The sequence below is a fragment of the Brachionichthys hirsutus genome, chromosome 14, assembly GCF_040956055.1.
Source record: "Brachionichthys hirsutus isolate HB-005 chromosome 14, CSIRO-AGI_Bhir_v1, whole genome shotgun sequence".
Lineage (NCBI taxonomy): Eukaryota > Metazoa > Chordata > Actinopteri > Lophiiformes > Brachionichthyidae > Brachionichthys > Brachionichthys hirsutus.
The window spans coordinates 12,767,050-12,789,043 of record NC_090910.1 but is presented as its reverse complement, the minus strand read 5'-3'; the positions used below and the strand labels follow the sequence as shown (position 1 = coordinate 12,789,043).

General features: G+C 57.0%; 1 protein-coding gene across 1 annotated transcript in view; it reads left to right on the top strand.

Moving 5' to 3' along the window:
- dnah5l (dynein, axonemal, heavy chain 5 like) overlaps positions 1-21,994 on the top strand; it is a 30,543-nt gene that overhangs the window by 5,058 nt on the left and 3,491 nt on the right. Inside the window, 78 exon segments of the mRNA XM_068747847.1 lie at positions 67-172; positions 258-353; positions 497-592; positions 667-840; positions 939-1,028; positions 1,109-1,264; positions 1,345-1,484; positions 2,387-2,538; positions 2,606-2,813; positions 2,927-3,014; positions 3,115-3,238; positions 3,326-3,501; positions 3,638-3,730; positions 3,801-3,904; positions 4,008-4,104; positions 4,371-4,451; positions 4,534-4,788; positions 5,146-5,295; positions 5,386-5,504; positions 5,562-5,698; positions 5,772-5,934; positions 6,089-6,200; positions 6,275-6,403; positions 6,481-6,680; positions 6,740-6,893; positions 6,976-7,086; positions 7,166-7,321; positions 7,409-7,537; positions 7,605-7,820; positions 7,888-8,034; positions 8,097-8,269; positions 8,391-8,461; positions 8,529-8,636; positions 8,815-9,002; positions 9,613-9,807; positions 9,875-10,009; positions 10,081-10,138; positions 10,213-10,344; positions 10,635-10,852; positions 10,932-11,066; positions 11,160-11,336; positions 11,408-11,497; positions 11,566-11,700; positions 11,770-11,871; positions 11,978-12,145; positions 12,360-12,566; positions 12,672-12,764; positions 12,840-13,076; positions 13,390-13,455; positions 14,113-14,253; positions 14,468-14,599; positions 14,688-14,798; positions 14,871-15,025; positions 15,110-15,231; positions 15,357-15,586; positions 15,656-15,814; positions 15,890-16,046; positions 16,114-16,259; positions 16,373-16,507; positions 17,004-17,105; positions 17,173-17,286; positions 17,660-17,827; positions 17,927-18,031; positions 18,098-18,211; positions 18,281-18,457; positions 18,546-18,740; positions 18,823-18,978; positions 19,064-19,246; positions 19,383-19,553; positions 19,621-19,872; positions 20,263-20,389; positions 20,512-20,633; positions 20,713-20,862; positions 20,938-21,102; positions 21,171-21,388; positions 21,473-21,528; positions 21,602-21,723; positions 21,804-21,954. Coding sequence (XP_068603948.1) covers positions 67-172; positions 258-353; positions 497-592; positions 667-840; positions 939-1,028; positions 1,109-1,264; positions 1,345-1,484; positions 2,387-2,538; positions 2,606-2,813; positions 2,927-3,014; positions 3,115-3,238; positions 3,326-3,501; positions 3,638-3,730; positions 3,801-3,904; positions 4,008-4,104; positions 4,371-4,451; positions 4,534-4,788; positions 5,146-5,295; positions 5,386-5,504; positions 5,562-5,698; positions 5,772-5,934; positions 6,089-6,200; positions 6,275-6,403; positions 6,481-6,680; positions 6,740-6,893; positions 6,976-7,086; positions 7,166-7,321; positions 7,409-7,537; positions 7,605-7,820; positions 7,888-8,034; positions 8,097-8,269; positions 8,391-8,461; positions 8,529-8,636; positions 8,815-9,002; positions 9,613-9,807; positions 9,875-10,009; positions 10,081-10,138; positions 10,213-10,344; positions 10,635-10,852; positions 10,932-11,066; positions 11,160-11,336; positions 11,408-11,497; positions 11,566-11,700; positions 11,770-11,871; positions 11,978-12,145; positions 12,360-12,566; positions 12,672-12,764; positions 12,840-13,076; positions 13,390-13,455; positions 14,113-14,253; positions 14,468-14,599; positions 14,688-14,798; positions 14,871-15,025; positions 15,110-15,231; positions 15,357-15,586; positions 15,656-15,814; positions 15,890-16,046; positions 16,114-16,259; positions 16,373-16,507; positions 17,004-17,105; positions 17,173-17,286; positions 17,660-17,827; positions 17,927-18,031; positions 18,098-18,211; positions 18,281-18,457; positions 18,546-18,740; positions 18,823-18,978; positions 19,064-19,246; positions 19,383-19,553; positions 19,621-19,872; positions 20,263-20,389; positions 20,512-20,633; positions 20,713-20,862; positions 20,938-21,102; positions 21,171-21,388; positions 21,473-21,528; positions 21,602-21,723; positions 21,804-21,954 — 11,183 coding nt within the window.

Sequence of the window (21,994 nt, the reverse complement as noted above, 5' to 3'; positions counted from 1 at the left end):
GTAACCGACCTGGACAGAGTCTCCGCCTACGTTTCAGCCTGACCTCTGACCCCCCCCCCCCCTCAGTGAGAACTACATCTTTGGGAAGTTTGACGCCTTCTGCCGCCGCCTGCAGAAGATGGCCGACATGGCGTCCTCTCTGGAGAGCCTGGCTGCTCTACAGCACATGAAGGTGGGAGGAGGAGGAGGAGGAGGATGAAGATGAGGAGGCGTTTGATCTTGTTCCTGCAGACTCTTTGATCTCTTTCTGGTGGCAGGTGGACGGCATCGATAAGATTTATGTCCGCTACCTGAACATCGTCTCCACGACCAGATCCAGAACCTACGACATCCTGGACCACCGCAGACCGGAGGTAGAACCAAAGCCACGGGAGAACCCACGGGAGAACCCACGGGAGAACCCACGGGAGAACCCACGGGAGAACCCACGGGACGTGTGGACGGACTAAAGCTGAGTGTGTGTGTGTGTGCATGTGTGTGTGTGTGCGTGCGTCAGTTTGACAGTGACTACCGTGAGTTCCAGCTCCAGGTTCAGGATTTGTTCCAGTCTCTTCAGGCTCTGCTGGACTTCTGGTTCCAGCAGTCTCTCACAGTGAGTTCTGGGTCGCCCCAGGGACCGGTTCTGGTTCTGGTTCTGGTTCTTTAGTGCCCCTGTTTGTGCTTCAGACGGAGCGGATGCTGGGTCTGCTGGTGCTGTTCCAGTCCGGTCCAGCAGCTGGTCTGGACCTGAAGCGGTACTACCTGCTGCTGGTGCAGCGCTACAGCCGGGACCTGGACCTTCTGAGGAAGACCTACCAGAGACAGCGGGACCAGCCACCCATCGGACGCAACCTGCCCCCGGTACCAGCCTGACCCGCCCATTAGTTCTTGCTTCTCAGTTTACCAATGATAGATCAACACCCGATCAATCAACGACCAGAGTCTCCGCCTCCTCCCAGGTAGCGGGTCGGATCCTCTGGTGTCGGCAGCTCCTCAGGAAGATCGAAGCCCCCATGTTGACCCTGAAGAAGAAGCTCGATGTCCTCAAGGTGGCCGCTTTGACCTGATCGTCAGGATTACCGATCAATATGTCCTCACTTAGCCTGTCCCCGTGTCCCCTCTTTGACAGGGGCCAGAGATGTCCAAAGTGATCCGGAGCTACCATGAGCTAGCCGCGGTGCTGCTGCAGTACGAGCTGGCGCACCTGAGAGGGTGGAGTCAGGCGGCAGAGAGGGCTCCGCCCTGCCTGGACGCCGCCCTGCTGGTCCGACCTGAGAACTGCAAGGTGAAGGACGAGAGCTGGTCCACGCTGACATTCAGGACCACCTGGTGGACAGGTAGCGTTAAAACTGTGTGTGTCCTCAGGAGATTCTGGTGAACCTGGACCCTGCCGTGCCGGAGGTTCTGCAGGAGGCCCGGTGGATGACCAAACTGGGCCTGGTGGTGCCGAAGGTCATCCTGAAGATGAGCTCCAGAGAAGCTCAGGTCAAAGCTCTGCGCAACAGGTGAGACCACGTTGGGTTCCTCAGCTGGTAGCGTGACGCTACTAGCTGCTGCTGATTCTACTAGCATGTGAAGGCTACTAGCTGCTGCTGATTCTACTAGCATGCGAAGGCTACTAGCTGCTGATGGCTACTAGCTGCTGAAGGCTACTAGCTGCTGCTGATTCTACTAGCATGCGAAGGCTACTAGCTGCTGCTGATTCTACTAGCATGTGAAGGCTACTAGCTGCTGCTGATTCTACTAGCATGCGAAGGCTACTAGCTGCTGCTGATTCTACTAGCATGCGAAGGCTACTAGCTGCTGATGGCTACTAGCTGCTGAAGGCTACTAGCTGCTGCTGATTCTACTAGCATGCGAAGGCTACTAGCTGCTGAAGGCTACTAGCTGCTGAAGCTACTAGCTGCTGAAGGCTACTAGCTGCTGAAGGCTACTAGCTGCTGAAGGCTACTAGCATGTGAAGGCTACTAGCTGCTGAAGGCTACTAGCGGCTGAAGGCTACTAGCTGCTGATTCTACTAGCTGCTGAAGGCTACTAGCATGTGAAGGCTACTAGCTGCTGAAGCTACTAGCTGCTGAAGGCTACTAGCTGCTGAAGGCTACTAGCTGCTGAAGGCTACTAGCTGCTGAAGGCTACTAGCATGTGAAGGCTACTAGCTGCTGACGCTACTAACTGCTGAAGGCTACTAGCTGCTGAAGGCTACTAGCTGCTGAAGGCTGCTAGCATGTGAAGGCTACTAGCTGCTTTCTAAAGTCAGCTCACCTTCACTTTACGGCCCATCCTTTGATCCAGGTCTGGTTAAGGTCCTCAGTACCATATAAAACTGAGTCTTCGTCCTCGTCTTCGTCCTCATCTTCGTCCTCGTCTTCCTCCTCGTCTTGGACTGACTCTCCTGTCTCTGATCCAGGCTCCTGGACCTGCTCCAGGACTACAGCTCGGGGGTCTCCAGGATCCCCCCGGCCCTCATCCCTCTGATGCAGTCCTACATCAGCCGGGTGGAGACGGCTCTGTCTCCTGGACTCACCACGCTGTCCTGGACTGCTCTCAACACGGACCCATGTAGGAGCTCCCCTCCCAGCAGCAATCAATAATCAGTCATCAATAATAATGATCAGTTCCTCCCCAGTCCTAGACGGCGTCCATCAAGTCCTCAGAGATCTGGACCAGGTGTCCAAAGTCGCCGCCGACCTGCTGGAGTGTCGCATCGGCCGCCTGCTTCAGGACATGTCCTCCTGTCCCCTGCTGGTCCTGAGCGAAGACTCACCCGTCTCACCCCAGAACCTCCTGCTGCAGACGGATGGACGGGTCCATCAGGCCGCCGCCGCCCTCAGCTGGTAACCATGGTGACGGAGCAGCAAGCCGGTGATCGGCTGGGTCCAGCTCTGCTATTGTAACGTGTGTGCGTGCGTGCGTGTGTGTGCGTGTGTGCGTGTGTGCGTGTGTGTAGGCGGAGTCAGCAGGTAGAGAGGTGTGTCTTTGAATTAATTGAAGAGTTAAAGAGGAAGATGAAGACGACGGAGACGGAAAACCTGGAGGTATGAATAAAGGTTACAAAAACATTTGTACCCGCCTCCTCTTTCTTCACCTCCCCTCTCCTCCTTGTTCCCGCCTCCTCTTTCTCCTCCTCCTCCACAGGGATCTTTCCAGTGCCTCCATCCAGACTCCAAACAGAGGACTCGCTGTCAGCTGTGTCTTCCTTGTCGTTTCTACAACCTGATTGGTCAGCTGTGTCATCGTAACACCGAGGCTCTGGTCAAAGGTCCGCCTTCTTTCCTGCCTTCACCTCCTGCTGACTCCTCCCTCCTTCTTGTCGTCGATGTCTCCTTTCTGCTCCTCCTGCTCTCAGCCACCAGGTCGTCTCTGGACGCCCTGAGGAGGAGACTCTACGTCCCTAAGTACCAACCCTCGCCCCCCTCCTCCTCCTTCAGCAGCAGCCAGGCAGCACCTCCTCCTCTCCTCAGCGCCTCCATGCAGCTCGCCATCCCCCACATCGTCCTGAGACCCAGCCTGGAGGACATTCAGGTGCACCAGCCTGAAGGGAGGCTACGATGAGTTCCACTTCCTGTGTCTTTATTTTATAATGACATTATGTAAATGAGATTGTACAGGCTGGTGCTTTTATTTTGAAAGGATTAGTTACTGTGGCGTCTTCGTCCAGGTGACGGTGAACAAGCTGGTGAGCGTCGTGCTGGCGGCGACCAAAGACGTCCCTCTGTGGACCTACGCTCACCTGCAGTACAAGCAGCAGCAGGTACCGCCTCGATGATGTCACCTGTCTCCCTGCCAGACAGCCAATCACGTCCCAGCGTTTCCTCCACCAGCTGGAGCAGGCGGCGGTTCGGGACGCGGGGGACGACGTCCCGGTGAAGCCGCCGGTGCTGAGGCCTCTGGACCGGCAGCTGGCCGAACACAAAGACATCAACAAGTCAGTGGAGGCTGGGCGGGGCTTCAGAACCGGATCCAGATGGGTCCGGGTGATGATGATGATGATGATGATGATGATGATGATGATGGTGATGATGGTGCAGGTTGGTGATCCAGCTCAGCTCCATCGTTTCGTCCCTGAGACCCGAGGCTGCAGAGACTCTGAGCTCCTTGTCTCACTTCTCTGCTCTGTGGATCCAGGTGTGCGTTTGTTCTTGTTGTTGCTGCTGTTGTTGTTGTTGTTGTTCTTGTTGTTCTTGTTGCTGTTGTTGTTGCTGTTGTTGTTGTTCTTGTTGCTGCTGTTGTTGTTGTTGTTGTTGTTGTTGTTGTTGTTGTTTCTGTTTGTTGTTGTTCTTGTTGTTGCTGTTGTTGCTGTTGTTGTTTCTGTTGTTGTTGTTCTTGTTGTTGTTGTTGCTGTTGTTGTTGTTGTTGCTGTTGTCGACCTGCACTAACAGGCCTGTCTTTAGGACCCAGAGGAGCAGGTCCAGACCTTCCTGCTGACCAACCCGCCGCTCGCAGAGTTCAGCTCTCAGATATCCTTCTACTCTGTGAGTCCGTCGATCACGTGATCACACCAGGAAGTGCCCCTGCGGACGCTCTCATACCCACAATGCCTTGCTGCTCCCGCAGAAGATGGAGGTGCAGATCTCGGCGCTGCCGGCGCTCTTTACCGTGGGTCCCGTGGTCTTCCACACCGAGCAGCTGAAGCTGGCGCTCACCCAGGAGTGTCGTCTCTGGAAGCGGGCGTTCGGCGCCGCGCTCCACCGCCGGGCGTCGGCTGACATGGACGCCATCTTCTCATTTGTGGACGGGCAGACGAAGCTGCTGCAGCGTCCAATCACAGACCTGGAGGATGTCCGCGGAGCCATGGCGGCGCTCAGGGAGGTCTGATTGGACATGGCCCGGCTCAGTGACCGCTTACTCCTGCTTGTTGTCCTGTTTACTCCTGCTTGTTGTTTACTCCTGCTTGTTGTTTACTCCTGCTTGTTGTTTACTCCTGCTTGTTGTCCTGTTTACTCCTGCTTGTTGTTTACTCCTGCTTGTTGTTTACTCCTGCTTGTTGTCTTGTTTACTCCTGCTTGTTGTTTACTCCTGCTTGTTGTCTTGTTTACTCCTGCTTGTTGTTTACTCCTGCTTGTTGTCCTGTTTACTCCTGCTTGTTGTCTTGTTTACTCCTGCTTGTTGTTTACTCCTGCTTGTTGTTTACTCCTGCTTGTTGTCCTGTTTACCTCCTCCCTGGAGGTCCGGGAGGCGGAGCTTCGGATCGACTTCACCATCGGTCCGGTGGAGGAGTCCTTCGCTCTGCTCAACAAACACGAACTTCTCTTCCCCGACGGGAACGCGGAGCGCGTGGACGGGCTCACCTACGCCTGGAAGAACCTCAACGCCCTGGTGAGGTTCTGATCCGAGACGCGCCTCTGAGCTAACAGCGTTAGCATGCGCCTCACCTGAGGACCCCCGTTCTGCTGGACTGGTTCCCAGGTGGTCCAGAACCAGAACACTTTGGTGAAACTTCAACCCACCATGAAGGCCAGCCTGCTGGGCGCCGTTCAGGACTTCCAGAGCCACGTTCAGAGCTTCTGGTCCCAGTACAACGACAGGTAGGCGGCTAACGGTTCTGCCGGTGGCTACATGGGCTCAACCCGCTTCCTCTGCAGGGGTCCGGGCGTGGAGGGCGTGGCTCCCGCCGACGCCAGCGAGTGCCTGCAGAGTTTCCAGGCTGAGTTTGAGCAGCTGTGGAGGAAGTACATCACCTACTCAGGAGGGGAGGAGCTGTTCGGACTTCCTGTTCACGGTGCGACCCGCCCAGAGACGCCTGTCCGTCTGTCCCTGCGGACGGACCGTGTGACCCTGTGATCGTCCTGCAGAGTACCCGGAGCTGCAGAGGATCCGGAGGGAACTCGCCCTGCTGTCCAAACTCTACGTCCTGTACAACGCCGTCATCGACAGCGTCTCCGGCTACTGCGACGTCCTGTGGGCCGACCTCGACATCGACAAGATCAACGGCGAGCTGCTGGACTTCCAGAACAGGTAGCGCAGGAAGCGGGTCCACGTCCCGGTTCTCCATAGCGCTGCTGGAGGGTTGGCGTGTCCCTGCCCACGGCTCTGTCCCCAGGCCAGAGTCTGGGACCTGAAGGGCATTGACCCCGTAGGCTGATGGATCTGGTCCACTTTGTCTTTCCAGGATCCGGAAGCTTCCGAAGGCGCTGAAGGAGTGGCAGGCCTTCAGAGACCTGAAGAAGACCATCGATGACTTCAACGAGACGTGTCCCCTGCTCCACATGATGGCCAACAAGGTCAGGCTCCTCCCCCCCGAGACAGAGCGGCGCCGTCCTTCCCGAGGTAACGGTGGTCTCGCGTTCTGATCCAGGCCATGCTGCCCCGACACTGGACCCGTCTCAGCCAGCTGACCGGACACAGCTTCCAGGTGGACTCGGAGAGCTTCTCCCTCAGGAACATCACGGACGCTCCGCTGCTGGAACACCACGAGGACATCGAGGTGGTTCCACAAATCCTCCGAGCCGGGTGAAGACCTGGACCAGGAGGAAACTGTCTCTGGTTTCCTGTCTCCGGCAGGATGTGTGCATCAGCGCAGTGAAGGAGCGAGACATCGAGGCCAAGCTGAGGGACGTCGTCTCAGAGTGGAGCAGCCAGACGCTCAGCTTCGCCACCTTCAGGACCAGAGGAGAACTGCTGCTGAGAGCAGGCGAGACGGCCGAGAAGATCTCCATGATGGAGGACAGCCTGATGGTCCTGACGTCGCTCCTGAGCAACAGGTGGGCGACAAGAAAAGAGACGTGGAGGACAGAATGTGAAGGTGAGGCTCCTCCCCCAGGTACAACGCCCCCTTCAAGCCCACCATCCAGCTGTGGGTCCAGAAACTCTCCAACACCTCAGAGATCATCGAGAAGTGGCTGTCGGTCCAGAACCTCTGGATCTACCTGGAGGCGGTGTTTGTGGGTGGAGACATTGCCAAGCAGCTGCCTCAGGTCACATGACCCGTCCTCAGAGGACACGGGACGCCGGGGGGGGGGGGGTCGTTGTGGCTGAACGGCTCCTTGTTCTCCTCAGGAGGCCAAACGTTTCCAGAACATTGACAAGTCGTGGCAGAGGATCATGCAGCGAGCCCACGAGCTCCCCGCCGTGCTGCAGTGCTGCGTGGGAGACGAGACGCTCGGCCAGGTGCGGCCCCGCCCGGCTCAGCGGCACGCCGGGGCCGGGAGTCACTCCTGAACCCTTGCTCCTCCTCCTCCTCCTCTAGTTGCTCCCCCACCTCCTGGAGCAGCTGGAGCTCTGTCAGAAGTCTCTGTCGGGCTACCTGGAGAAGAAGCGCACGGTCTTCCCACGGTTCTTCTTCGTGTCGGACCCCGCCCTGCTGGAGATTCTGGGCCAGGCCTCGGACTCGCACACGATACAGGTGCCCCGCCTCCACCCCGCCTCAGACCTGGTCTCTCCTGGGCCCGGTGCTAGTCTGGGTTCATTCCTCGACGTCTCCGTCTCTCAGGCTCACCTCCTCAGCTTGTTTGACAACGTCAGCAGAGTCGTCTTCAACGAGAAACTGTATGACCAGATCCTGGGCTTTCAGTCCCAGGAGGGGGAGACCGTGGAGCTGGGCCAGCCCGTCCTGGCACAGGTACGCCGCACGGCAGAGACCTCGGGTGTCTGCAGGTGGAGCAGGACCTTCTGGCTCTGTCTTCCAGGGGAACGTGGAGGTGTGGTTAGGTCAGCTGCTGGACGGGGTGAGGCGGACCCTCCATGGGATCATCCGTCAGGCCCACGTGGCCATCAGCGACCCGGGTACGAAGCTGCTGGACTTCCAGTCTACGTTTCCGGCTCAGGTCGGACTGCTGGGCATCCAGATGATCTGGACCAGAGACGCAGAAGACGCACTCGTCCTCAGCAAGTCGGACAAGAAGGTAGGAACAGAGTGGAAAGGCGTCCAACGTGTCGCTCATTGTCCTCCGTCCGTCTCATTGATGACAGATCATGCAGTCAACCAATCAGAAGTTCCTGGACATTCTGAACGAGCTGATCGACATGACAACCAAGGAGCTGAGCAGAAACGAGAGGACCAAGTATGAGACGCTCATCACCATCCACGTCCACCAGAGGGACATCTTCGACGAGCTGGTGGGTGGACGGGCTGATGGACAGGAGACGGGCTGGATCTAAGCGTTGTTGTCCTCCACCAGGTGCGTCTGAATGTTCGATCTGCGTCCGACTTTGAGTGGCAGAAACAGTCCCGGTTCTACTTCCTGGAGGACGTGGACAGGTGCGTCATCCAAATCACGGACGTGGAGTTCAGCTACTGCAACGAGTACCTGGGCTGCACAGACAGACTGGTCATCACGCCGCTGACGGACAGGTACGAGCAGAACCTCACCAGAGTTAGCTTTGGGTGAAAAACACCTGGTGGACCGACCTTTGGTCCAACGTACATCCCAGTCATCCGTCCCGGTCCAACTAACAATGCCTTGCTTGTCCAGGTGTTACATCACCCTGTCCCAGGCTCTGGGCATGAGTATGGGCGGAGCTCCAGCCGGTCCGGCGGGGACAGGTGACCCATCGCACCGTGTGTCCCGCCCGTGTCCTCTTTCTCCGTCTCAGTGTGTCTGTGTTTCCAGGTAAGACAGAGACCACTAAAGACATGGGTCGCTGTCTGGGGAAATACGTGGTGGTCTTTAACTGCTCCGACCAGATGGACTACAGAGGACTGGGACGCATCTACAAAGGTGTGTCTCAGGTCATGTGACCACCGGGTTTGGCTTTGGCTCACTGCCCAGTGTGTGATTCTGGTTCTGTCCACATTAAGACACTTTGTCATCACCGTTTCAGCAGCAGACAAACATTTAGGGAGGTTCTACTGGACTTGGGCCGGTCCTGCTTCAGTTTGTGGTTCTGGGTCTGCAGGTCTGGCCCAGTCCGGGGCCTGGGGCTGCTTTGACGAGTTTAACCGCATCGAGCTGCCGGTCCTGTCCGTCGCTGCTCAGCAGATCTACATCGTCCTGCAGTGTAAGAGGAACAAGAAGAGACAGTTTGTCTTCACCGACGGAGACGTGATCGACATGGACCCGGAATTTGGCATCTTCCTCACCATGGTAACGGAGCTGTGACATCATGATGGGCTGCTAGTCTAAACGCTAGTCTAAAGAGGACGCTACCATGAGTGTTAGCCTGTAGGAGAAGCTAGCATTACTGTTAGCCTGTAGGAGAAGCTAACATCAGTGTTAAACTGTAGGAGAAGCTAACATCAGTGTTAGCCTGTACGAGAAGCTAGCATTACTGTTAGCCTGTAGGAGAAGCTAACATCAGTGTTAAACTGTAGGAGAAGCTAACATCAGTGTTAGCCTGTAGGAGAAGCTAACATGAGTGTTAAACTGTAGGAGAAGCTAACATGAGTGTTAAACTGTAGGAGAAGCTAACATGAGTGTTAGCCTGTAGGAGAAGCTAACATTACTGTTAGCCTGTAGGAGAAGCTAGCATTACTGTTAGCCTGTAGGAGAAGCTAACATGAGTGTTAGCCTGTAGGAGAAGCTAACATGAGTGTTAGCCTGTAGGAGAAGCTAACGTGAGTGTTAGCCTGTTGGAGAAGCTAACATCAGTGTTAGCCTCAGATTCGGATTCAGACTTGTGGAGGGGCTCTGACTCAGATCAGATCAGGGCCCTAGAACCGAACCAGTCGGACCCGTAACGCTCTCGGTTCTCCAGAACCCTGGTTACGCCGGCCGTCAGGAGCTGCCTGAGAACCTGAAGATCCAGTTTCGTACAGTGGCCATGATGGTCCCAGACCGAGCCATCATCATGAGGGTCAAACTGGCTAGTGCTGGTTTCCGTGACAACCAGGTTCTCAGCAGGAAGTTCTACACCCTGTACAAACTGTGTGAGGAGCAGCTGTCCAAACAGGTGAGGACATCGCTGTCCCGTTAAACACCGACTGGGATTGTAAAAGTGGTCTTGTTGTTCGCCGCAGGTCCACTACGACTTTGGTTTGAGGAACATCTTGTCCGTTTTGAGGACACTGGGAGCGGTGAAGCGGTCCAACCCATCAGAACCAGAGAAGACGGTGGTGATGAGGGTCCTGAGGGACATGAACCTCTCTAAGCTGGTGCGTCTCGTGGCTGTCTCTAGCGACGGCGTGGCCGTCCCACGTCAACGGCGGGTTGTGTTTGTCTGCAGGTTGACGAGGACGAGCCGCTCTTCATGAGTCTGATCAATGATCTGTTCCCCGGGATCGGTAGGTGTCCCCCTACCTGACGGACCCTCGTGGGACAGCTGGCTCCTCCTCTGATCCGCGTTCCTTCTCTGCAGTTCTGGATAAAGCCGGCTACCCAGACTTGGAGGCGTCCATCTCCAGCCAGGCCCAGCGGGCCGGTCTGATCCCTCACCCGCCCTGGATCCTGAAGCTGGTCCAGCTCTACGAGACGCAGAGAGTCCGGCATGGTACCGATGCTTCAGCAACTTGGAGACGCTTTGCTGCTGTCCTCGGGCCGGTCCCCAGGATGGGGGTCCCGGTCCAAGGACCTTCTCGTCTCCTAAAGGGGACGCCGTGGTGTCTTCAGCGGGACGTCCATGCAAAGACGAGCTGTAGCTTGTAATGGACATAGAAGTCCTCGATGTCCGGTCGTATTTGCTGTTTGTCTCCGGACTGAAGAATAGTGGGCGTGGCTAATGGCACCGATGCTGGAGGTCCCGGCTCGCTCTCAGGTGACCCCCCTGTGGTGCTCCTGCAGGTATGATGACGTTGGGTCCCAGCGGCGCCGGGAAGACGGCCTGCATCCACACGCTGATGAAGGCCATGTCGGACTGCGGCTCCCCCCACCGCGAGATGAGGATGAACCCCAAAGCCATCACGGCGGCGCAGATGTTCGGCACGCTGGACGTGACCACCAACGACTGGACGGACGGCGTCTTCTCCACTCTGTGGAGGAAGACGCTGAAGACCAAGAAGGTCCCCTGCGTCCGTCGTCCGGCGGGCCGTCTCACTGAAGGCCACGCCCGCTGACCGGCGCGGCGGGACTCTGTTTCAGGGCGAGAACATCTGGATCGTCCTGGACGGGCCGGTCGACGCCATCTGGATTGAAAACCTGAACTCGGTCCTGGATGACAACAAAACCTTGACGCTGGCCAATGGAGACCGGATCCCGATGGCGCCGTGCTGCAAGGTGACGAGACGGAACCCGTGGGAGTCCAGCGTCGTGGTCTGAGGTCAGAACCGAACGGTGTGGACTCAAGGGGAACCTGTGTCCCGCCCCCAGATCGTCTTTGAGCCCCACAACATCGACAACGCCTCCCCGGCAACCGTGTCCAGGAACGGCATGGTGTTCATGAGCTCCTCGGTGCTCGGCTGGAGCCCCATCCTGGAGGCGTGGCTACAGAAGCTCCCTGAGCAGCAGGCCGACGCCCTGAAGCGCTGCTTCACCTCCTGCTACCAGGTGAAGGCGATGGACTCACCTGGCTCCACATCAGGACAGTGAATAATGTCTGTCCTCCGTTGCTGCTGCAGGACTTGCTGGACTTCGTCTTCACCGCCGTGTCCCCTCGGATGCAGGTTCTGGAGTGTATGTACATCAGACAGACCATCGACCTGCTGCAGGTAGGACACAGGGAGCTCCTCCTCCTCCTCCGTACGTCCAGGTGTCTTCAGGTGACGTGTGTCTTCAGGGTTTGCTCCCGGCGGCCGAGGAGAAACAGCCGAGCCGCGTCGACGTGGGCCGGCTGTTCGTGTTCGCGCTGATGTGGTCTCTGGGGGCGCTGCTGGAACTGGACGACCGAGACAAGATGGAGGCCTTCCTGAAGGTGCTTGGGGGAAGTGGGCGGCGCTCGTGTCGTTCTTCATTCACGTTGTCCTCTCGTCTCCGTGTGAAGACCCACAGCTCGTCCCTGGACCTGCCGCAGACCCGAGACAACCAGACCATCTTTGAGTTCACCGTGGACGAGCAGGGACGCTGGGAGCACTGGTCCAACAAGGTCTGTGGACACCGGACTGTCCCTTAAGGTCATGTGTCCCCGAGACTAACAGCGAGGACAGAGGTCTTCAGCCGTCAGCTAACCCGGTTGCTACGCTACGATGCAGGTCCCCGAGTACGTCTATCCCAAAGACCACGTCCCGGACTACTCATCCATCCTGGTTCCCAACGTGGACAACGTGAGGACGGACTTCCTGATGCAGACCATCATGAAGCAGAGGAAGGCGGCGCTGCTGATCGGAGAGCAAGGAACGGCCAAGACCGTCATGATCAAAGTGAGTCCGGCTGGCTGCGATTGGCTGGAGCCAAACGGCGGGTTAGCGTTCGGACGGGGAGGGACGAGAATGACCTGGGGGCTAGCAACGTCCCCACGGAGGACACGGAGGACAGCGGTCAAAAGAATTCCATTCCAGCTGGTCCTGCGTACATTTTGGTAGCCTCAGCTAGCTAATGCTAATGCTAATGCTAATGCTACGTGCTCCGCTGCAGGGTTACACCGGCAAGCTGGACCCAGAGGTCCACCTCAGTAAGACGCTGAGCTTCTCGTCAGCCACGCTGCCCGGCATGTTCCAGAGGAGCATTGAAAGCTACATCGATAAGCGAATGGGCGCCACCTACGGGCCGCCGGCGGGACGCAGGATGACGGTCTTCATCGACGACATCAACATGCCCGTCATCAACGAATGGGGAGACCAGGTCGGCTTCCGGCCGTCGCTGAGCTGGTGCTTTTGTTTGACAAAACCGCTACGCGTAAACCAATCAGAATGCTTGTATGTTTGTCCCCGCCCCCGGATCCCTCAGATAACCAATGAGATCGTGCGTGAGCTGATGGAGCAGGGCGGTTTCTACAGTTTGGACCGCCCCGGAGAGTTCGTCACCGTGGTGGACGTTCAGGTGACGTCAGCGAGCTCGGAGCTTCCTCCTTCATCGTTTTCAGAGCGCGAGTAAAAGCGTTAAAACCTCCAACAGCTGGTGGCGGCCATGATCCATCCGGGCGGCGGGCGCAACGACATTCCTCAGCGCCTGAAGAGGCAGTTCTCCATCTTTAACTGCACCCTGCCCTCCAACTCCTCCATCGATAAGATCTTCGGCACCGTGGCTCAGGGCTACTTCTGCCCGGAGAGGGGCTTCCCAGCCGCCGTCTGCCACCTGGCCGCCGCCCTCGTACCCACCACCAGGCGGGTGTGGCAGGCCGTGAAGGCAAAGGTGAGATCCAGGTTTTAATTTTAAAATGTTGTTGAATGAAAATCACTAGAAGAGAATTTAATTAGTTTTCATTTACTCGATCTATTGAATTCTTTGTTGGATCAGTGGTTATAAATAGCAACCGCTAGCCAGATGTTTTGCTAATGCTAATGTGACGTTGTTGTTTCAGTGTGTAGCTCCAGTCAGACCTGATAAAAACAACAAACATCTAACAAATATTTGGTTTGTTGTTGGATTAGATGCTGTTTGTTTGTTTGTTTGTTTGTAAGTAAACATCTGGTTGTTTGTTTGTAAACATCTGGTTGTTTCTCAGATGCTGCCGTCTCCTGCCAAGTTTCACTACATCTTCAACCTGAGAGACCTGAGCCGGATCTGGCAGGTAGGAAAAGCCTCCAGAGGTTTTCTTCTGTTTCCTTTCAGAAAACTCGAATAATGATGTTTGGTATTTGAGAATTTAAGCGTTTTATTTATTCATGTTTTATGTTGAAAGTTGAATGCTTTCAAACAGGAACTGTAATTCGGAGACGACTTCTGAAAAGTATTTTGTTTATAAGCTTAAACAGCAATGATGTGTTGTTGTTGTTTACACCTGTGTTGTTGTTGTTGTTTATGTCTGTTGTTGTTGTTTGTGTCTGTGTTGTTGTTTGTGACTGTGTTGTTGTTGTTGTTTATGTCTGTGTTGTTGTTGTTGTTGTTGTTGTTTATGTCTGTTGTCGTTGTTGTTGTTTATGCTGATGTTATTTATCCCTGTGTTGTTGTTGTTGTTGTTTGTGACTGTGTTGTTGTTGTTGCGTGTGCCTGTTTTGTTGCTGTTGTTGTTTATGTCTGTTTTTGTTGTTTGTGTCTGTGTTGTTGTTGTTGCGTGTGCCTGTTTTGTTGTTGTTGTTTATGTCTGTGTTGTTGTTGTTGTTGTTTATGTCTGTGTTGTTGTTGTTGTTATTTATGTCTGTGTTGTTGTTTATGCTGATGTTTTTTATCCCTGTGTTGTTGTTGTTGTTGTTGTTTGTGACTGTGTTGTTGTTGTTGTCGTCCTCAGGGCATCCTGGCGGTCCGCTCTGATGTGTGTCAGAGCTCTCAGCTCCTCGCTGCTCTCTTCCATCATGAATGTTGCCGAGTCATCGCCGACCGATTCATCGACAGCAGCGACAGACGAGCCTTCAAAGGCATCATGGAGAAGGTGTGTGTGTGTGTGTGCGTGTGTGTGCGTGTGTGTGCGTGTGTGTGCGTGTGTGTGCGTGTGTGTGCGTGTGTGTGCGTGTCTGTGTGTGTGTGTGCGTGTCTGTGTGTGTGTGTGTGCGTGTGATTCCTATTGAGCAGGGTCTGATCTGCTAGCCTGCTGGCTAGCTAGTTAGCGCTGCAGTGACCCGTCGCCGGCCTGCTCTCTCCTCCAGATCGCAGTGGAGGATCATGGGAAGGCTCTGACTGAGCATGCTCAGTGGGACAGCTGCTTCGTGGACTTCCTGCGAGACACTCCGGAGGCAACGGGGGACGAGCCAGAAGACGCTGACCTGGAGGCGCCGAAGGTGTCCAGCTCAAAGCGGCGGACGCTTTAAACACGTGTGTCTCGGTTGTGCTACCTGAACCTAATTAGCATAAATGCTGATATGACAGGTGTATGAGCCAATCCCGTCTCTGGACGCCCTGGCAGAGCGGTTGTCTGTCTTCCAGCAGCAGTACAATGAGGCGGCGAGGGGCGGAGCCATGGACCTGGTCTTCTTCAAGGTGGGACTGTCTCCCTTGCCAGCCATGCTGGACATGTCTTCCTCTCTGCTCCACGCTCTGCGTTTGCTCCAGGACGCGATGACCCACCTGATGCGGATCTCACGAATCCTGCGGACGCCTCAGGGGAACGCCCTGCTGGTCGGCGTCGGGGGGTCAGGAAAGCAGAGTCTGTCCCGGCTGGCGTCGTTCATCGCCGGGTACCAAACCTTCCAGATCACCCTGACCAGGTCAGAGCCACGACCAGTGTGACACCTAGTGGTGGGATGCGGTTCTGCAGCTCGGACCCGGACGTCCTCCCGTCTGTCCTGCAGGTTGTACAGCAGCAGCAACCTCCTGGAGGACCTGAAGACGCTGTATCGTATCGCCGGGCAGAGGGGGAGGGGCGTCACCTTCCTGTTCAGCGACAACGACATCAAAGACGAAGCCTTCCTGGGTACGCCCTGACCGTAGTTCCATCGCGTCTCAAGGGAGGGGGGGGGGGGGGGGGGCGTCCACGAAGCTGTCCCCGATGAAGCTGTCCCTGATGAAGGACTGAACTGTCCCTCATCTCCTCCACAGAATACATGAACAACGTCCTGGCGAGCGGCGAGGTGTCCAACCTGTTTGGACGGGACGAGCTGGATGAAATCTCCCAGGATCTGGTTCCTGTCATGAAGCGGCAGCACCCCCGCCGCCCCCCCACCTCGGAGAACCTGTACGACTTCCTGCTGTCCCGGGTGCGCAGCAACCTCCACGTGGTCCTCTGCTTCTCGCCCGTGGGGGAGAAGTTTCGTGCCCGGGCCTTGAAGGTCAGGATGACCTTGAGTAACACACGAACCCCCTTGGGGGAGTTGAACCCTGACCTTTGACCTGAACAGTTCCCAGGCCTGATATCGGGCTGCACCATCGACTGGTTCCAGCCGTGGCCCCGGGACGCCCTGGTGGCAGTATCGCATCACTTCCTGTCTCAGTACCAAGACCTCCGCTGCCACCAAGATGTGAAACAGAGTGTGGTGGTTACCATGGGAACCTTCCAGGTGAAGCCCGTGGCGTGACTGGCCGTGTGTTTCAGCGCGTTTAGCTGACCAGTCACATGACCTCCGTCTCCGCAGGACCTGGTGGCGGAGAAATGCGGCGAGTACTTTGAGCGTTTCCGCCGGCAGACGTTCGTCACGCCCAAATCCTTCCTGTCCTTCATCGACAGCTACAAGGTCATCTACTCTGAGAAGATCGGCCACGTGGGCACGCTGGCGGAGCGCATGAAGACGGGTGAGCGTCCGTTTCCCATGATCCTCTGCTCCTTCCCAAAGGGAAACCGCCCATCTGCTTCCTGCAGGTCTGTGTAAGCTGATGGAGGCGGAGCAATCGGTGTCTCGGCTCTCTGAGGAGCTGGTGCTGAAGGAGCAGGAGCTCGCTGTCGCCTCCCAGAGGGCGGAGGAGGTGCTGCAGGAGGTCACTGCAAAGGCTCAGGCCGCTGAGCAGGTCACAAGAAAACGTTGCTTTTACCTGAGTCTTATTTTTAGCCCCTCCCCCTTTGTGGCTTAACGCTAGCGAGGTCCATGCTAATGCTTCTAGCCCCGTCTTTGTCTGCTCAGGTGAAGCAGCAGGTGCAGAAGGTGAAGGACAAAGCGCAGCTCATCGTGGACGAGATCGAAGCCGATAAAGCTGCAGCAGAGTCCAAGCTGGAGGCGGCGAAACCAGCGATGGCGGCGGCAGAGGCCGCGTTACAGGTCCAACGCACGCACGCACGCACGCACACACGCACAGGCGAAACCAGCGATGGCGGCGGCAGAGGCCGCGTTACAGGTCCAACGCACGCACACACGCACGCACACACGCACAGGCGAAACCAGCGATGGCGGCGGCAGAGGCCGCGTTACAGGTCCAACGCACGCACACACGCACGCACACACGCACGCACACACAGACACGCACGCACGCACGCACGCACGCACAGGCGAAACCAGCGATGGCGGCGGCAGAGGCCGCGTTACAGGTCCAACGCACGCACGCACGCACGCACACACAGACACGCACGCACGCACGCACGCACGCACGCACAGACACGCACGCACACACGCACGCACAGACCTACACACACCACCTCTTCTTACCTGACATAAGGGGTTGAACTCGGCTTCTGCCAGCAGAGGGCGCCTGCAGCGCACTGAATGACGAGGCGTTCGGTGTCAGCGGGACATTTCAGCACTGATGTTGCGTTCACAGACCATCAAACCTGCCGACATCGCCACCGTGAGGAAGCTGCAGAAGCCTCCTCACCTCATCATGAGGATCATGGACGCCGTTCTGCTGCTGTTCCAGAGGAAGGTCAGCCGGCGCCGGGCGCTCCCGTCTCACTTCCTGTTCCTCATCTGACCACGCCCCCTCTCCTCAGATCGACACGGTGACGCAGGACCCCGAGCGACCTTGTCTGCGACCTTCGTGGACGGAGGCCTTGAAGCTGATGCAGAACTCGGCCTTCCTCAGCATGCTGCTCAACTTCAGCAAGGTGAGGAGCGTAAGCGCATCGCCATGGTTACAGCGTTAGCTGCTAGCTTCGTGCAGCGGCTCCATCCTGACCCGGGGGCGGGGTCTAAGGATGGAGCCAAAAACACGACTTCGGAGGAGGAGGTGGGGGGGCAGAATGGCTCAGAGGGACGCTCCCTCCTCCTCCTCTCCCCGCAGAGAGCTAATGCTAACGCTACGCTGTGGGTTAGGAAGGCTAGCAGCCGCCGTTCAAACGCTAACAGGTGGAAACCTGAGATTTACTACAGAGATCCGTGCCCTGAACGCATCACGGGTTGGTCCAGAAGGTAGGAGCTAGCGGTTAGCCACGGCATGCTAACAGACGCTCCTCCTGGGAGTGTGTGCTTGTGCTGCAGGACTCCATCACGGAGGAGGTGGTGGAGCTGCTCGGCCCCTACCTGGACATGGACGACTACAACCTGGAGACGGCCAAGAGGATCTGTGGCAACGTGGCCGGCCTCTGTTCCTGGACTCAGGCCATGGTGGACTTCTTCTCCATCAACAAGGAGGTGCTGCCCCTGAAGGTACGAGCACCACGCCGTTAGCATTAGCATTAGTTCCTGTCGTCCAGAGACGCCTCTGAGACGCTGGACTCACGGGGACTGATCGCTTTGTCTCCGCAGGCCAACCTGGCCCTGCAGGAGGCGCGACTAGCCGTCGCTCAGACCGAACTGGCTAACGCTCAGGAGCAGCTGGACGCCAAGCAGCAGGAGCTGGACGCCGTGCAGGTTTGACTCACCTTTCAGCTCCTTCCCCGTCGTCTCCTCGACTAACTGAATCCGTAACGACTTCAGGCGCTTTACGACGCTGCCATGAAGGAGAAGCAGGACCTGGAGGACGACGCCCAGGCCTGCCGCCGCAAGATGTCCAACGCCACGGCTCTGATTGATGGCCTGGGAGGAGAAAAGGTGGATTTCAACCCGCCCACCCTCCGTCAGTCCTCCAGATCCTTTTCTCCGGTCCTTTTTGTGCCGCAGGTCCGTTGGACCGACAGCAGTGCTGGTTTCCAGACTCAGATCAAACATCTGGTGGGGGACGTCCTTCTGTCTGCTGGCTTCCTGTCCTATGCCGGTCCCTTCAACCAGGAGTACCGCAGCCTGCTGCTGCAGCAGTGGAAGAAGGAGATGGAGGACAAAGGCATCCCCTTCAGCCCGGTGAGACTCCGAGCTTCTTTTTACTGCTGTTTTTAGTCAGAACATAAACCTGATTTTGGAGGCGGAGCCAACCCTTGCTCTCTTGCAGGACTTGAATGTGATTGGTCTACTCGTAGACAACGCCACCGTGAGCGAGTGGAACCTGCAGGGTTTACCCAGTGACGACCTGTCCATCCAGAACGGCATCGTGGTCACCAAGGCGTCCCGCTACCCCCTGCTCATTGACCCCCAAGGCCAAGGCAAGACCTGGATCCAGAACAGAGAGCGAGACCAGCAGCTCCAGGTGAGGGTCACGCGTCCACCAAAGACACAGGAAGTCCACCGGGAGACTCTTCATGACTGGGATTCGTCCTGTGGTTTCCCAGGTGACGTCCCTGAACCACAAATATTTTCGCTCTCACCTGGAAGACAGTCTTTCTCTGGGGCGCCCCCTGCTGCTTGAGGATGTAGGGGAGGACTTGGACCCCGTCTTAGACAACATACTGGACAAGAACTACATCAAGTCTGGGTCAACCCACAAAGTAGGACGTCTGTGACCTTACCTTTATGTAAATGTGAGGAGAGCGGCGGCAGGTTGGCGACGTTCGCGGTGTCGTCCTCCTGCAGGTGAAGGTGGGAGACAAGGAGGTGGACGTGATGAAGGGCTTCACGCTCTACATCACCACCAAGCTGGCCAACCCGGCGTACAGCCCCGAGGTCAGCGCCCGCACGGCGGTGGTCGACTTCACCGTCACCCAGCGGGGGCTGGAGGACCAGCTGCTTGGGCGGGTCATCCTGCTGGAGAAACGGGTCAGTCCCCCGGGACCGGGACCCCGAGGACTAGATGGAACCTCATTAGCCACTTAGCTTGTTCAGAAGCTAACTAGCCAGGTGAACGTTTTAGCAGCTTGTATGTAGCTCATAAGCTAATGTCTGGTCCCTCCAGGAGCTGGAGGCGGAGCGAGTCCAGCTCCTGGAGCAGGTGACGTGCAACAAGAGGAGAATGCAGGAGCTGGAGGACAGCTTGTTGGTCCGGCTGACCAGCACCCAGGGCTCCTTGGTGGAGGACCAGTCTCTGATCGAGGTTCTGAGGGTTACCAAGACCACGGCCCAGGAGGTGCTGCCCCCCCCCCTCCTTCAACTGAAGGGGAGCGACCTGCACCAACACTCTTCTCCTCTTGCAGGTCAGTGAGAAGCTGTCGGTCGCTGCCGAGACGGAGGTGAAGATCAACCAGGCCAGGGAGGAGTACCGGCCGGTGGCCACCAGGGGGAGCATCCTGTACTTCCTGATTGTAGAGATGTCCATGGTTAACGTCATGTACCAGACGTCTTTACGACAGTTCCTGGGGCTCTTTGACTCGTCCCTGCAGAACTCCGCTAAGTCACAGCTCACCTCGAAGCGCATCACCAACATCATCAGCTTCCTCACCTTCCAGGTAAGGGAGGCGGCCATTATTGATTAGGACTACTAGCCAATGCTGTGATCGGTTTGCTGCGCTGCTAATTTGTTCATGTGTTTGTAAATAGCTTGATTTGTTTGTTTTGCTAGCTACTAGCCTGAAATAATAGGCTAATTAGTTATCTCAAAGAATTAGCCGGTGGTTTAGCTGTTAGTTGTTTCTGCTAACATCATTTGATGCTTGTTAATTAGTTAGTTGTTAACTAGTTCCCTTAACTATTTGGCTAAGAAGTTAGTTCATTATCGGGTTAATGATGTGATTGATAATGTTGGTTCAGTCAATCAATTTGTTAGTGTCATCAAACGTAGGGAGTTTGATGATTGGGCGCTGCCCTCAGGTGTAACGGTTAGCTCCTCCCCCATCCAGGTGTTCTGTTACACGGCCAGGAGTTTGTACGAGGAACACAAGCTGCTCTTCACGCTGCTGTTGGCTCTGAAGATGGATCTGCAGGCCCGAAACATCACGCACCAAGAGGTGCTCACCTTCATCAGAGGTGGCACGCCCCCCCCCTCCCCCTCCCCCCCCCCCTCCCCCTCCTCCTCCTCCCCCTCCCCCTCCCCCTCCCCCTCCTCCTCCTCTTCGCTTCTCTGACAGTAAGCTCTCCTGTGATCGTAGGTGGCGCTGCTCTGGATCTGAACTCTGTTCAACCCAAACCCCGGCGCTGGATCCTGGACCAGACCTGGCTGAACCTCGTGCAGCTCTCTGGTCTGCCACCGTTCACCCAGATCCTGACCCAGGTAGGTCCCAGACAGATCCCAGACCAGCCGGTCACAGCTGCAAGCCTGGAGCCGGGACGATGAAAGGTGTTTCCCGCAGGTGAGCCAGAACGAGCGCGCCTGGAGGACCTGGTTCGACCACCCGGCGCCAGAGGAAGCCACGCCTCCTGATGGGTACCAGGACAAGCTGGACCCCTTCCGGAAGCTTCTGCTGGTCCGGAGCTGGTGTCCCGACCGGACCACCGCGCAGGTCTGACAGCGGGACCGCTGGTTCATCAAAGCTAACGGTTGTAGCAGTTAGCATCGCGTGGTCTGTGCTGAACAGGCGCGTCACTACATCTCGGCGTCTCTGGGCCAGCGGTACTCTGAGGGTTTGGTTCTGGACCTGGACGCCATGTTGGCAGAGAGTGACAGCCGGACGCCGATGGTCTGCCTGCTGTCGATGGGTTCTGACCCGACAGAGAACATAGAGAAGCTGGCCAAGAGCAAGGCGAGTGGGCGAGACAGGAACCCGAGTCCCTCTGGGGACGGAGACGTTAAACTCCTCTCCTCCTGCAGGGGGCGCCATGTCGTCCCATTTCCATGGGGCAGGGCCAAGAGGTCCACGCTCGCAGGCTATTGGCCAACAGCATGACGGACGGTGGCTGGCTCCTCCTCCAGAACTGCCACCTGGGACTGGACTTCCTGGACGAACTGCTGGAGACGGTCACTATGGCAACGCCAGACAGCGGACACAGAGGGTTCAGAGTGTGGCTGACGACCGACGTGCATCCGAGGTGCCGTTTCACCAGAGACCTCTGCTGCCCCCTGGTGGCCGCGGTGTTAATTACGTGTGTGTGTGTGTGTGTGCGTGTGCACAGATTCCCCATCGCCTTCCTTCAGTCCGCCATAAAGTTCACCAACGAGCCTCCTCTCGGTGAGAAGCTCCTCCTCCTCCGTGCCGTCGGTCAGCCCGACGGTGAACCGCTTTGCTCTTCTTCCTCGCTCAGGGATGAAGGCTGGTCTGAAGAGGACGTTCGCTGGAGTGACCCAGGACCAGTTGGAGGTCAGCAGCCTGCCCCAGTGGAAGCCTCTGCTGTACGCCGTGGCCTTCCTCCACTCCACGGTGCAGGTACCTGAGCGCACGGCCCCGCCCACGGCCCCGCCCACGGCATCAGAAAGAACATTTTGTTCCTCCCCTTGTCCCGTCAGGAGCGGCGTAAGTTCGGCCCCCTCGGGTGGAACATCCCCTACGAGTTCAACCAGGCCGATTTTACCTCCAGCGTCCAGTTTGTCCAGAACCACCTGGACGACCTGGACGCCAAGCGAGGGGTGAACTGGAGCTGCCTGCGCTACATGCTAGGTCAGTGCGTTCTGACTGGAACAGGAACCCACGCCGGCCA